Source organism: Phoca vitulina, unplaced genomic scaffold (genome assembly GCF_004348235.1).
Source record: "Phoca vitulina isolate PV1807 unplaced genomic scaffold, GSC_HSeal_1.0 scaffold47, whole genome shotgun sequence".
NCBI classification, from domain to species: domain Eukaryota; kingdom Metazoa; phylum Chordata; class Mammalia; order Carnivora; family Phocidae; genus Phoca; species Phoca vitulina.
Window position 1 is genome coordinate 2233909 of NW_022589750.1, and position 13852 is coordinate 2247760.

The 13852-nt window shown below is 61.7% G+C and overlaps 2 protein-coding genes across 3 annotated transcripts; one reads left to right on the top strand and one right to left on the bottom strand.

Annotated features, from left to right (window-relative positions):
* The first annotated feature begins 262 nt into the window (after nt 1–262).
* TNK1 (tyrosine kinase non receptor 1) lies at nt 263–5660 on the top strand. Its single transcript, XM_032432054.1, is given in 13 exon segments — nt 263–473; nt 634–704; nt 830–1021; nt 1185–1340; nt 1453–1736; nt 1938–2211; nt 3394–3488; nt 3814–3978; nt 4080–4159; nt 4467–4663; nt 4665–4766; nt 4849–4944; nt 5027–5660. Coding segments are annotated over 13 exon segments (1989 nt in total). The 5' UTR covers nt 263–310; the 3' UTR covers nt 5141–5660.
* A 96-nt stretch (nt 5661–5756) lies between these two features.
* Nucleotides 5757–10281, bottom strand: PLSCR3 (phospholipid scramblase 3). 2 transcript variants are annotated; one of them, XM_032432053.1, is made up of 8 exons: nt 9803–10281; nt 9302–9537; nt 9164–9206; nt 8832–9052; nt 8394–8555; nt 6658–6819; nt 6402–6471; nt 5757–6097 (listed from the first exon to the last, which is right to left on the bottom strand). In XM_032432053.1, the coding sequence occupies exons 1-7, from the start codon at nt 9807–9809 to the stop codon at nt 6415–6417; spliced, it is 888 nt and encodes a 295-aa protein (XP_032287944.1). In that variant the 5' UTR covers nt 9810–10281; the 3' UTR covers nt 5757–6097; nt 6402–6414. The 2 variants fall into 2 exon arrangements, with proteins under 2 accessions (XP_032287944.1, XP_032287942.1); XM_032432051.1 differs by having other exon boundaries at nt 5757–6471; nt 9803–9982; nt 10188–10265.
* Nucleotides 10282–13852: the final 3571 nt, after the last annotated feature.

Consider the following 13852-nt stretch of genomic DNA (forward strand, 5'->3'; position numbering starts at 1 on the left):
GGGGCAGGGTGCCATCCTATCTCAAGAGTTGGCAGAGGAACATACCTGAGGCCTGCCGAGCACTGAAATCTCAGGTGTGAGGTGGGGACTGTATGTAGGTCTCAGGTATGGGGAGCACTTTTCCTGGGGTTTGTGTGAGTGGCCGGATTCCTGGCTGGCTGATCCATCCCTCCCTCTGCACCTGAGTGTGTCTGATGGGTGGGGGGAGTGGAGCTGGAGACCCCGTTCCTGCTGTCTCGGTGTCTCAGCGGCTTACCCTGGGCTATGTGGCGAGGTGGGTGCGTCGTCCTCAGGGATTCCTTGTGCAGACATGCTCCCCGAAGTGGGTTCGCTGTGGCTGCTTCGGCTGCTCCGAGACATCCAGCTGGCCCAGTTTTACCGACCCATCCTCGAGGAACTTAATGTTACCCGGCCGGAGCACTTCGACTTTGTCAGGCCCGAGGACCTGGACGGCATTGGCATGGGCCGGCCTGGTAAGGGACCCCCTGGTCTCTTCTTCCCCAGCCTGGTACTTTCTAACCCCCCCCCTTTCCCCCCACCAGCCCTCTTCTGGCCTGTAAAGTCTCTGCACCACCCCCCGTCCCCACTGCCCATCGTGTACCACCCATGTCCCCTGACTCTGACCTTCCCCAGCCCAGCGCAGACTGGCCGAAGCTCTGAAGAAGCACCGTTCGGGGCTCAAGTCAAAGAACTGGGTCTACAAGGTGTGCATTTTGGGGTGGGGGCGGTAGACTTAAAGGGCCAGCTTAGGCCCGGGAATGGGGTGGGCTGACTGTCAGGGAGGAGTGGTACAGGGTTCTACACACTTGCTTTCCCACCCCTGCTTCAGATCCTTGGGGGTTTTGCACCTGAGCAGAAGGAGACCACCCCAGCTCCAGACAGCCCCCTGTCCCTCCCTGAGCCGGAGGGGGGACTCAAGTGTCTGATCCCGGATGGTGCTGTGTGCAGAGGGGAGCTGCTGGGCTCTGGCTGCTTTGGAGTGGTTCACCGAGGGCTGTGGACACTGCCCGGTGGCCAGAGTGTGAGTCCGGGGAGCCTGCTTCATTCTGGGTGCTGGGGCCAGCTGCCCCTCTGGTTTCTTTCTTTCCTTCCTTTCTTCTTTTCTTTTCTTTTCACTGCCCCTCGGTCCTGCACGCCCTCTCTGCTCTGGGTGCCAGAGAGTGTCCTTTCCCCCCACTCCCCAGGTCCCAGTGGCTGTCAAATCCCTCCGGGTGGGTCCTGAAGGCCCCGTGGGCACAGAGCTGGGGGACTTCCTTCGAGAGGTGTCCATCATGATGAACTTGGAGCACCCACACGTGCTGCGTCTGCACGGCCTCGTACTGGGCCAACCCCTGCAGATGGTGAGCAGACCGGGACAGCGGTTCCCAGGACAGGGACGCGGCAGGAGGGGGCGGCAGAGTCCCGTGCCGGGGGGGAGCGGACCCCTGCTCACGCGGCACCGCGCTCCCGCAGGTGATGGAGCTGGCGCCCCTGGGCTCCCTGCACGCGCGCCTGACCGCCCGGGCCCCGACCCCCCCGCTGGCCGTGGCCCTGCTCTGCGTCTTCCTGCGGCAGCTGGCGGGGGCCATGGCGTACCTGGGGGCCCGCGGGCTGGTGCACCGAGACCTCGCCACACGCAACCTGCTGCTGGCCTCCCCGCGCACCATCAAGGTGGCCGACTTCGGGCTGGTGCGGCCGCTGGGCGGCGCCCGGGGCCGCTACGTCATGGGCGGGCCCCGCCCCATCCCCTACGCCTGGTGAGGGGCCGAGGGGGGCCGATCGCGAGGGCGTCCGGCTGGCTCCGGGCGGGGCGGGCGCGCCGGTCCCCCCAGGGAGGCCGGCACGAGGATTCTGGAAGGGCTGGGGAAGGAGGTCACCAAGGACGGTGGCGGCGCCGCGGAAGTCGCGCGCTGGGGGAGAGGGGCCCCCGGGCGCCCCGTTCAGCTGCGTTTCCGCAGGTGTGCGCCAGAGAGCCTGCGCCGGGGGGCCTTCTCTTCTGCGTCGGACGTGTGGATGTTTGGGGTGACGCTGTGGGAGATGTTCTCCGGGGGCAAGGAGCCGTGGGCCGGGGTCCCGCCGTACCTCATCCTGCGGTGGCTGGAGCAGGACCGGGCCCGGCTGCCTCGGCCTCCCCTCTGCTCCAGGGCGCTCTACGCCCTGGCCTTGCGCTGCTGGGCTCCCCACCCCACCGACCGGCCTAGCTTTTCCTACCTGGAGGAGCTGCTCCAAGAGGTGGGAGCCCCTGCCTCCCCACATACACCCCCTCACTTCCCCGTTTTCTCCCCGAGTTGCACGCACAAGACCAACAGATATTCCTGGGCTGGGGTCTGGGAAAGACCGACAGATTCGGGCTCTACCTGCAGGGTGCTGGGAGCTCTGGGGAGGCCGCTCCAGGAACACAGATGCAGGCTCCAGGGCTGGAGGCTGGAGCTGGGCCAGAAGAGGGGGAGCACAGAGCACCAGGCTGCTGTGAGGGTCTACAGGCAGAGGAAAAGAAGTTCAGCAGGCAGGGGGGGGGTGGGGGAGTGTGTGGGGGGGGAGTGGAGACAGCGCAGGGACCTCAGGGGTGTGCCCCGGAGGGATATGGAAGGAGTGATAGATAACCAGAGCTAACACAGGGCGCTTCATCTGTGGAAGGCCCCGTACTAAGAGATTTACACGTTAGCTTCCTGCACGATCACCCACTTCATCCTCACAACCCAGGAAGGCTGCTATTTCGTGGCCTTTACCGATGGGGCAGTTAAGGCATTGAAGTGGTTTGCCTAAATTCATAGGGTAAGCGGAGGGGCCCTCTTAGGTCAGTTGAACCAGTCAAATGACCTAAATCACTCAACTCTGTTGTTGAAGTTTAGTCTTTACTCTGAGGGCACCTGGGAGCCATGGAAGGGTTTTGGGCGGGGGGAGTCACAAGCCAGCTTTACATGCTCTATCACTCTGGCTTGGTGCAAGAAGGGATGGGAGGGAGGACACTGAACGTGGGAAGAGCAGGTAGGTGACAGTGGCTGCAAAGCAGGAACGAAATGATGTCTGGTTCAGGGTCAAGGCAGAAATTTCCAGAAAAGAAACGGAAAATTTCCAGAGCCCTGGGAGGCAGAGCTGTGTGGGGGGTAAAAGCAGTGCATGGGACCACTCTCCCCTTGGTTCTCCTAGGTAGAGACAGGGCCCCCCTTTGTTGCTTGCTGACCCCTGGGCTATGTCCAGCTTGGCACGGACTCCAGGTCTGCCTCCCCTGCTGGATCACAACCAGGGGACAGGGACAGTCCCACCCTGGGCCCAGGACCAAGGACATAGCTGGTATGGGTTTCGTTGGTGGGTACATTAACAGAGAGGAGTCTCCTTTCTTCCCTGCTCCCACGAAATTACCCTTCGGACTCAGGCCACAAGCCCTGCCCCCCTTTCCTCCTGTCTCTGCAGGCCTGGCCTCCTGAGGGACGTTGTGTGCGGGATGTCACGGAGCCAGGCGCCCTAAGGATGCAGACTGGTGACCCCATCACCATCATCGAGGGCAGGTGAGAGCTTCATGCCTCCCACACGCCCCCAGGAGGAGGACTTCCAGCCAACCCTCCTGACCCCGGTCTCGATGTGCTGCTCCCCAGCTCCTTGAACCCTGCTCCTCTGCCCCCCCCCCCCCCCCCCCCCCCCCCCCCCCCCCCCGAGAGCTGCACTACCGTTGTGGCCTCTGGCTGGAGCCACCAAGCCCATAGAGCCCTTTTGTGTTCGGGAGAAAAAAGCTTCCCTTCCTCCAGGCAGATGCAGCTCCATGGCACATAGCTTGTGAGCTGAATGTGGGCGCGAGCCCAGCCCCCACTCTGTCCCCTTCACCCCTTCCCACAGCCCTGACTCTGCAGCCTGGAAGGGCCAGAACGGCCGCACATTCAAGGTGGGCAGCTTCCCAGCCTCGGCAGTGACGCTGGCAGATGCGGGGGGCTCACCAGCCACCCGTCCAGTCCACAGGGTCTCCCCTGCCCAGGGGGAGCGACACCAGGGAAGCGTAGATGGGTGAGCACCTGAAAGAGTGTGTGTGTGTGTGGGGGGGGACACTGCCAGGCCAGTGGTAGGGTGGGGGTGTGGAGAGTGACCACGATCACTCTCTCCAACAGGGACAGAGGGAAGGCAAAGCTTCGGGATTTACCTCCAGCACGGGGCCAGAGAAGGAACGTGCCCCTGCAGAGGATGAAAGGTGGGTGTGGCTGGTGGGGACCCGTCTTCCAGGGTCTCCGAGGAAATCAAGAACGACCCTCCGATGCTGCCCCTGCCCCAAGTCCCGACCTTTGCGTATGTGAGTCGACAGCCTCGCTGGACTTTAGGATCTGCCCGCTCCCCCTTGCAGTTCCTGCCACCTCGGCTCTTCGGGGCCTTCCGCTACCTCGGCACACCTTGCTGCGCCCCTAACCGAGGGTCACCACGAGAGCAGCGCACAGAGCGGGGAGAAGGCAGGGCCCCGCGTCTGGGCTTCCTCTCAAGCTCCTTTTTTCTCAACTGCACAGTCATTTCCAAGAGTCTGGAGTCCGTTCTGTTCCCGGGCCCCCGCCCCACAGGGGGTGGTTCAAGCCCCCCCGAACTTCGTCATGCCAGAGCTGTGCCCCAGGGACCCCCAGGCCTGCCATCCCGCCCTCCCTTTGCCTCCAGCCCTTCTCAGCCCAGCCAGCCCCCCAGGGAGCGGCCTCCCTGGCCCAAAAGGGAACCCCCCCCACAGCCATCCCTCGGGGGCGCCTGGAGCTAGCAAAGTCACCGTCCCCGCTGGAGGCCTCTTGCCTGACCCCGAGTTGCAGAGGAGGATTGTGGAGGTGAGCTGTCCCTGAAGTGGCTGGTGTCCAGAGGGGTCTCCGGGCAGGGGTAGTGGCCTGAGCAAGGCTGCGTGCCCCCCAGGTGGAGCTGAGCGTGCATGGAGTCACCCACCAGGAGTGCCAGGCAGCACTGAGGGCCACGGGGGGAGACGTGGTTTCTGCCATCCGGAACCTCAAGGTAAAGCCAGACCCTGCTCTCGGGTTCGCACTGCTCCCGCCCCGGCCCCCGGCACCCACTGCCCTCCCTCCCGCCACCGCAGCTGGACCAGCTCTTCCATCTGAGTAGCCGGTCCAGAGCGGACTGCCAACGCATCCTGGAGCACTACCAGTGGGATCTCTCCGCCGCCAGTCGCTATGTCCTGGCCCGGCCCTGAGCGCTGTCCCCTTGGGCGGGGATACCAGCCTGGATCGAGGGCCTGGCCCTGCGGGATCAAGCAGAACCAGAACCTGGTCCTACCAGGGCAGAATTTCCCACCCGGGGAGATCGTGTGGTGGACAGGTATAGGAGGAGCCCGGCGTCGGGCACGGACCAGCGTCTCCTCCAGTGCCCCTTGGCCTCTGAGGGCTCCAGCTCCCTTGGCTGGTTCATAGAAGGATCTAGTCCAGTCTGCCTACCATATTCCCAACCAAGAGAACTTGGAGGGACGGAGCTGCCCCACATCACATGCACAGGAAGCTTCCACTTGCCACAGAGGACCTTGGGAGCAGCCATTCCGAACGGCGGTCAGCTTCCACCCTGGCCTCCGGGGGGGCAGCCATGGTGGATGGTAGAAGCAACCATACTGATCTGGGGTACATGGCCCAAACTGCCTTGGCCCTGTCCAGGGCCGTGATGGAGGATGCTGTTGCCCTCTTGAACTCCAGGACACTGGATCTTGGCAGCCTGGATGATGAAACGGGCCGGCCCCCACCCCAGCCCAGCTGTCCTGTTTCCCTTGGTTTCTTCCCGCACCAGCTCTTCTACTCTCTCCCATTACATACATCTTCCAGTATCCAAAAAGTTACAAAGTTTATATGAATACAACATACAAAGATGGCAGCCTCCTTCCCAGGGCGAGGAAAGGATGGGGTGCTCGCATAAGGCACAAAAGCTGCAACCGTGGGCAGGGCCCGGGGGAAGGAAGTTGGCACCGGAGGGTAGGCCCTACAGCTTTTGACAGGGAGGGGGGACCCCCTCAGAGTGCCACCGTCTAGGGCAGGACTCGCTGGCCAAGCCAGTGCGGGGAGACAGCCGTCATACCCACCATCTTTGGTGCTGCGTCCCCCGCCCCACCCCAGCTCCGTCAGAAAACCCCAGGGCTCTGGATTCCACAGGCCACGTGAGCAGAGACCTGGTAGGGGGTGAGAGCAAGGGGAGGGGAGGGAGAGTCTGAAAGCAGATACGCCTGTGTGCTGGGGGCTCACCAGAGACCGGGGTGGGAGGTCGCAGGGGAAGGGCTCTCCTACATACCCTTGTCTGGGGGCCAAGGTGAAGGAGGCCAGGGAATCAGGGTAGGGGTAGGGCGCCGTGGCCCCTAGACTCTTGGGCATCCCTGTCCGTCCCCTGCAGTGCACATTGAGGGAAGGGGCTGCCTCTGAGGAGGGGCCGGGACAGGCCACCATCTTGGATCCCCGTTGAGGTGATGGTCTCCTCACCCCGAGGTGGCCTCTAACTGGTGATGGCCGAGGGCCCAGCGCCTCCTCGCTTCTCGAAGAACATGTAGTCCTGAGGGGAGAGCACCGTCAACAGAGCTGGCTGGGCTGGCCTAGCTCAGCTCTCACACCCCAGGTCGAGCGCCGCAAGCCCCTGTAAAGTCCGTGTCCCTAACCCTGTCTGAGCAGGAAGCCAGGCAGTGCACAAAGCCTGGAGCGAGAGCGGAGATCAGGAGGGGAGGCAGGGCAGCCAACTCACGATGAGGAATGTGGCTCCCAGCAGCACGGCCTTCACCCTCACGTCCAGATCCAGCGGGAACTGCAGGCCAAAGTCATCTGCATCCGTGAGCGCCTCTTGGAGCAGCCCCCCCCACTGCTTGCTGATGCGGCCCACACTGCGGGACTCATCCGGGGTCTTCACCTGGGGTGGGGGGCAGAACCCAACTGGGGAGGATGCGACTGCTCTCCCACACCACCCCTCGCATGGACCGTGCAGGCTCTCCACTCAGGGAATCCTTCCAACAGCCTTGGGTTTCCATGTGACGTTGGGGGAAACCGAGTCACCCTAGGTCACGCTGCGTGTGTACAGCAAAAATCAGAATTCGGACTCTGATGTGTTGCTCTTGAAAGGCCGTACATGAGAACGGAATATCAGCGGTGGGGGACATGGAAGCGGGATGTACTACTCATCTCAGCGGAGGGCTGCCTGCCGGGCTTGTTTTGTTTACCAAAGTACCCACCACCTACGGCTGGCGCAGTGGGTGCCCTGAACGCAGGAACTTGGTCAAGAGGGGCCAGGGAGGGAGGCTGCGCTCCATCAGCCAACCAGGCTCCTGGAAGGCTGTGGTTGCCCGAGGGGTGCCTGTCCTCGAATCTGCAAAGTAGGAAGGGCTCTGTCCAGCATCGCATGCAAGCTTCATCCAGAGGGGATCCACGCCTGTCTACGGGGGGCGGGGGCGGCAGTAAGTGGCCTGTGAGGACCATGATTTCCATGGACCTCTCGGCCCAGCAGCAACAGGCCCTGCCGCTGTGGGTGGTAATTCACAGTGATTCCCTGGTCCTTTTCCTTGGCTTAGTCTTCAGTGGCTAGAACGATGCCCTTCCCATCCCTGTCCCCCACTGTCCCACAGCGCTGGGGCACTTCCTGCAGACCAGTCTCAAGCTGGGCAGGGCCTCTCCCAAGGGCAGCCCCAAATAGGGATCCTTCATAATCATGTAAAAGGGAGACTGGCTCTGTGAGGGCCCCACAGTCTCCACGTTCCCATCCAGAGCTCACCTGGTGATCTTCCCATCATGGAACCTCCACCCACCTACCAAGGCACTCGATTTTTAAAAGCAGGCTTAGTCCAGACACCTCATCAAAAGCCTTGGGGTCTGTGGGGTTCTACCTGTTATTTCTCCCTTATCGGCACTGGTGATTATACCTTAAAGAACTCAAGTGTCTGTGACATGCCTCTGTCTTCTAGAAATGGAGGTGCTTCCCCGGCCTCCCCCTGAAGGTGTCACCACTTGGGTTGTCCAGCCTGATGATAGCAATGCATGATGACAAGGATATAGAGCACCTGGATTCCAGGTTGTGGGGGGGGCTGTTTGGACTTCTAGGTTGGCGGGGCAAGCCGCAGGATCTTAGCAAGTTAAACTGGTGCTTGCTTCTGGGTCTGGGCTCCCAAACTCACGCATGGCAGCCACATGGGTCCAGCCCACAGCGGACTTGCCCTAAATCAGGCCCGGCCTTAGACTCTTGCCCTTGCACACAAGGCTGCAGGCAACAATCAGCATTGGTCCTTAAGATGAGACTCTCTCTGCCAAGCTTCCTTTCTTAAGACCACAGGGGCATCCCTTTCTGAACGGAGGATCACTGCAAGTGTGCTAGGAGTCACAGTGGATTCGGATTGAGGAGCTCAGGGTCTTGACCTTCGTGTGGGCTATCCTGCCTCATAGAAGCTGCCATCTTGGCGTATGACGGTCCCAGGAATCTCCCCTTATTCCTGGTACCTCAAAGTTGGTGTCCGCGCCGCAGCCACAGGTCCAGCAGGGCCCCACCACGCGCAGGACCGTGCGGCGGTCCGCATCCTGGATGGAGAACTTGGGGAGGAAGGGGTGCCAGGTCTGCAGCACGTGGCCAATGGTGGTGCCGGGGGGAGCCTGGACTTCCATCTGGAGTGGGAGGCGGACGGGGTCACTGCCGAGAGGGCACGCCGGCCCGCGCTCTCGCCGGCCAGGCTCTGTCACCTGTCTGCCCTCACAAGACCCCCCATCCCCTTCCCTAGACCCCTTGTCACCCCGCTCGCTGACCTCGCATCCCACCTGCCCGCGCCCACCGGGGCCGCACGTCTCCCCGCGCGCGCGCCTCACTCCGAGCGGACCGTGTCCGTCAGGGGCCCTCCCCACGACGGCCTGCCCCCCCCAACCCCCCCAGCCCTCCCCACCCACCTCCTGGAGGTCACACGGGCAGCGCGCGCAGCCACAGTGCAGGGGGCGGAGCAGGCGGAGCACCTCGCGGTCACCAGGGTCCACCACGCGGACACGCAGGGGCCGGCGCGCCCCGCAGCACAGACGCGCGCAGCAGTTGCTGTCCTCGGCCGCCCGACCCAGGGGCTGCCCGGCCCCCGAGCGCAGTTCATACCGGTTACAGTTCTCCCAGCCGAGGAACACTGCCGGGGGGAGACACGCTGAGGCTCAGGCACCGCGGGCACGCCCGCCCCCCCGGAGCCCACTCTCTCTGCCCCCGCCACGAGGCCCACCCTACTCCTCCTTCCACTCACTTTCCATTCGCTCAGCCTTCTGGTGAATCAAGATCTGATCAATCTGGAAAGAGAGTAGGGTGGGCGTCGATGTCAGCTGGCTGGCCTGGATGCCAGGGTCCCCTCCTCGCCACCTCTCCCCTCCTCCTTGCCACTCACCTGCACCAGGAATTCGAGGCCGGAAGGCACCCCCGGCAGTGGCAGGAACGGGGCAGCAGGCCCCGGGGCTCCGGGGCCGGGCGAGGGGAAGAGAGAGAAGCCGGGCGCAGGGGCAGGTACGTGGGAGGGCACTGGCGCCGGCCCGGGCCCGGGGTGCAGCGCCGGCCCCAGGTACCCAGCGGTAACAGGGTAGGGAGGTGGGGGTGAAGGGGCGTGCCCTTTGGGGGGCAAGTAGCCTGTGGGGGAGGAAAGGGGTGGGTTAGAAAGGGACCCGCGGCCTCATCCTCCTTCCCCTTAGGCCGCCGGCCGCGAGGCTGCGGGGAAAATGTGATGGGAAGAGGCTGAGAAAGATGGGGCGGGGGAGCAGGGCGGCGGCTCCCCGGGACGAAGGGAGGGGCCCCACGCAGCCAGTCGGAGCACATTCCCGGAGGATGTGTTCGACGCCCAGCGCCCCAGTCCGTGGGGGGGATAACGGAGACTCTCAGCCTGGCGCCCACTTACCTGCCATGGGAGAGGGGCGAGAGTTCGCGGGATGCCGGGGTGTCCGGGAGGCTTAGTTTTAGAGGTGGAGGCAAGTTCGGGCACAGCCAGACAGACACAGAGACAGACACAAAGACGGACAGGCAAACGCGGACAGGCAGCTGTGCCCAGCGCCGGCCCAGGGTCTCTCGGGCGGCGCCTCTGACTCAGGGAGAAACCGAAAGTGTCAGAGGGCAGGGCGGGGTACCTGGGACCCTGGCTTCCCTCGGGGGCCCCAGAACCGCCCCCTCCCTTTGTTCTCCCATTCTCCGCGGAGGCGGCTGTTGGCAGACGGCAGGACAGATGCACCCGGCCAACGGCCCGACCTCCAGGGAGGCCTCCTGACCCTTCGGTGCCCCCCGCTCACCTGAAGCCCCTAGAATAGCTGGGGTGCCCAGCACTCGGCGGCTCACAGGAGCCCGTGGAGGCGGGCCCGGGATCTGACCCCGCCCCTCGACCCGTCCAGGCCCCGCCCCTCCCGGCCTGGGCGGCGCGCCTGCGTAGAAAGCAGGCCGGCTCTCCGCGGGGCCGCGGACCCTGGACCGCCGGCTGCTCCGGGCGGTCGGCGTCCCCCGCCTCCTCCGCTCTGCCGCCCCAGGCCAGAGGAAGCTCGCCGGGGCAGGGCCGCCGGCGGAGACCTAGCCCTGCGAGCCCGCCAGGCCTGCGGGCGCAGAGGGCTCAGTGTCCCTGGGTGGGAAGGAGGGCAGCTCGCGCGGCGCTGGACCCCAGGCTCCTCCTCCCCAGGGCGGTTCGGGCCCCGCTGACGCAGCGGAACACCCTGCACACCCGCTCATTGGCCTCCAGCACTGGCCCCCGGCTCCCTCGCTGCGCCCCGGGGGCTGCCTCGCGGGCTCCGCTCTGTGACGCCGCGGTCACCCGCACAGACACCTTTGCAGCTACGGTCCCGCCCGCAGGAACGCCTGCCACGTGGGTGACAGGCCGCCGAACGGCGTCAGCGAGGAGCGTGCGCGCGGAGGGTCGGGGCCCAGAGGCGGCGGCGCGGGGGGCAGGAAGGCTCCTCCCGACAGGAGTCGCGTCTGCTGCGTCCTGGGCCGAGGCCCGCGGGTGTGAGGAAGCCCTGAGCTCTGGGCCCTGTAGGCCGGGAGGCAAGAGAGGAGTTTCGAGAGGGAGGCCAGCCCACGTGTACAGAAGGCCGGGTGGGAGCCGGGACTTGGCCCCAGGGACCGCAGGGAGCCCACCGAGAGATTTTCAGACCCAAAGAAGAGGTCAAATTCGTGTTTTAGCAAAACCACTCAAACCTGCAAGGTGGACCTTCATGAAGGCACCCGGGCTGGGTCGTTGACAGTAGCCCGGAGGAGAGGATGCTGTGTCAGTGCAGACAGATAGAGGTGGCAGACTTGGGGGATACTTAGACAATAATACAGAACTTGTTTGAGGGGTGAGATGTGGAGGTAAGGAGTTCAGGATGACCCCGGGGCCCTGTCTAGTGACCAGGCAGGTGGAGGCGTCACCCCTCATGATGGACGCGGAGCAGCAGGTTGGGGGTGGGGGTGGGGCTCCTTTGCCCCTATGTCCGTGTTCCTCTGGGCTGGTCAGCTGCTCCCATAGCTTCAGTCATCATGTGCTTCGGACCCAAGTGCTTGACCTCTCCCTGATATCCCTTAGTACCTCAGATGCTACATGGCCCGAACCATGGACCAGCATCCACCAAAACATATAAACATCCAGAAATTCAGTTATTCAACAAAGATTTAGTGAGCACCTACTCCATGTCAGACAGCATTTGATAGGAATGCACAGCAGGTTTTTGTTTGTTTGTTTAAGATTTTTTATTTATTTATTAGAGCACGAGCAGGGGGAGGAGGAGAGAGCCCGATGCGGGACTTGATCCCAGGACCCTGGGATCATGACCTGAGCCGAAGGCAGGCGCCTAACTGACTGAGCCACCCAGGCGCCCAGGAATATACACCAGTTAAAAAAGAAATTAACAAAAATTGCTGATGTCCTGGGGCTTGCATTCTAGTAGAGAAGAGACAGATAATGTAAAATATACTGGAAGTCAGAGGGTAACAAGTGCTCTGAAGAAAAACAGAGCAAGATGAGGAGGATACAGGGTGATGGGCAGGAGTTGTGATTCTGAAGAGGGTGGACGAGGAAGGTACCACCAAGAAGGTGGTAGTTGAGCAAAGACCTAAAGAAGGTCAAGGATCGAGCCAGGCAGACATCTGGTGAAGGATGCTTCAGGCAGAGGGAATGCCAAAGGCAAAAACCTTGAGGGAGAAGTGTGCCTTGTTCAATGAACAGAAAGGAGGCCAACGTGGCCTGAATGGAGTGAACCAGGGAGAAGTAAGAGACGTCACAGGAACCCGAATCACGTATGGCCTTGCAGACCATCGGATTGGACTCTGAGTGAAATGGGAAGGGTTGCAGGGTTTGGACAGAGACATGAGACTGACACAATCAGGAGTCCTCAACTCTGGCCACAAGACAGAATCATCTGGGTGCTTTACAAAATACCTCTGCGTGGGCCGCTGGTCCTATCGACTCAATTAGAATCTCTGGGTTAAGGTGCAGACAGTAGAACTTTCTGAGAATTCCCTGAAGATTTTAATGTGCAGCTAAGGCTGAGGACCACTGTGTTACAGGGTGTCTCTCTCAGGCTGTTTTGTCCAGAGTAGGCTGTAGGTAGGCAAGGGCAGAAGGACATTCTTGCAGAAAGCTAGGTGGGATGTGATGGTGGCTTGGACCAGGGGCCGGGGTGGTAGGTGAGGTGCCGGTGGTGAGAAGTGGTCAGGTTCTGGTTACACATTTGGCCAACAGGCCTTGATGGCTTGCTTGGATACAGAACGTGAGAAAAAGGGCAAGCAAAGTTGACTCAGGTTGGGCCCAGGAGGCCCTGCCTGGTTGGGCCCTGCTCTTCCTGTTCGTTCATTTCCTGCCTGCCCACTCCATCCTGAGCTACAGGCCCTCCTGTTCTCCCTCTTGACTTGTTCACAGTGTGGTTTGTCCCTTTCCTTGTGGTGAACTATTCATGCTGAACCCCAGCAGGTGGACAGAAGCCTTACCAGTCCCCCAAAGCAAAAGGAACCCACCTTAGTATCTACATGTAACACTGATCACATTGTATCAAATTATTTTTTGCTAGGGTCTGTCTACACTGCTGAAGTCTGTCTCGGCGTGTACAAGAAGGGAAGAACTCTGGGAGTTGGACAGAAGAGGGTTTGAATCGCAGCTTACACCTGGCTATGATACAGAACAAGTAGCTTCACCTCTCCTAGTTTCACTTCCCGCTCCCTTGTAGGACCGTTGAGAACTGGACACAATGTGCAATAATAATAGGGACCACTTACCAAGCAGGCCTTATTCATCTTGGTTCCTCAAGGGCCCCTCCCACTGGCAGGGTCAAAGCTAAGGTATTAAGGATCACATTACAGGGAGGGTGGCCATTCTGGATGTTGGGGGTCTCCTCCACCTAGAGGTTCCCTGTGCCCCAAGCACTGCCTGGGGTGAAGGATGGAAATGCAGCAGGGGCCCTGGACTGGGAGCTTGGAGCCTGGGGATCCCGTGCTGGCTTGGCCATTGGCACTCTGGGCCACTCTGGCGGCCCCTGAGGCTGCATTTTAGTCCTCACTAAAATGAAGAAATACAGTGATCTTCTACTAATACACCTCAAATCATGCCTCCTCCCTGGGTATAAATGCTTCCATGGCTCTGCACTGCCCTCAGGAGAGAGCCCAACATGTCAGCCCAAGACCCTCCCCCATCTGGCCCCCGGTATCCACATTTTTTCACTAAGACCCTCTCCTGTCTTCAAGCCAGCCACCAAAAATTTTTTTTTTTTTGAAGATTTTATTTATTTATTTGAAAGAGAGAGAGCACAAGCAGGGGGAGCTGCAGGCAGAGGGAGAGGGAGAGGCAGACTCCCCGCTGAGCAGGGAGCCTGATGCGGGGCTCGAACCCAGGACCCTGGGATCATGACCTGACCATCTGAGCCTCCCAGGAGCCCCAGGCCACGAGGAATTCTTATTTATTTATTTGAGAGAGAGAGAGAGAGAGAAACAACATGAGAGG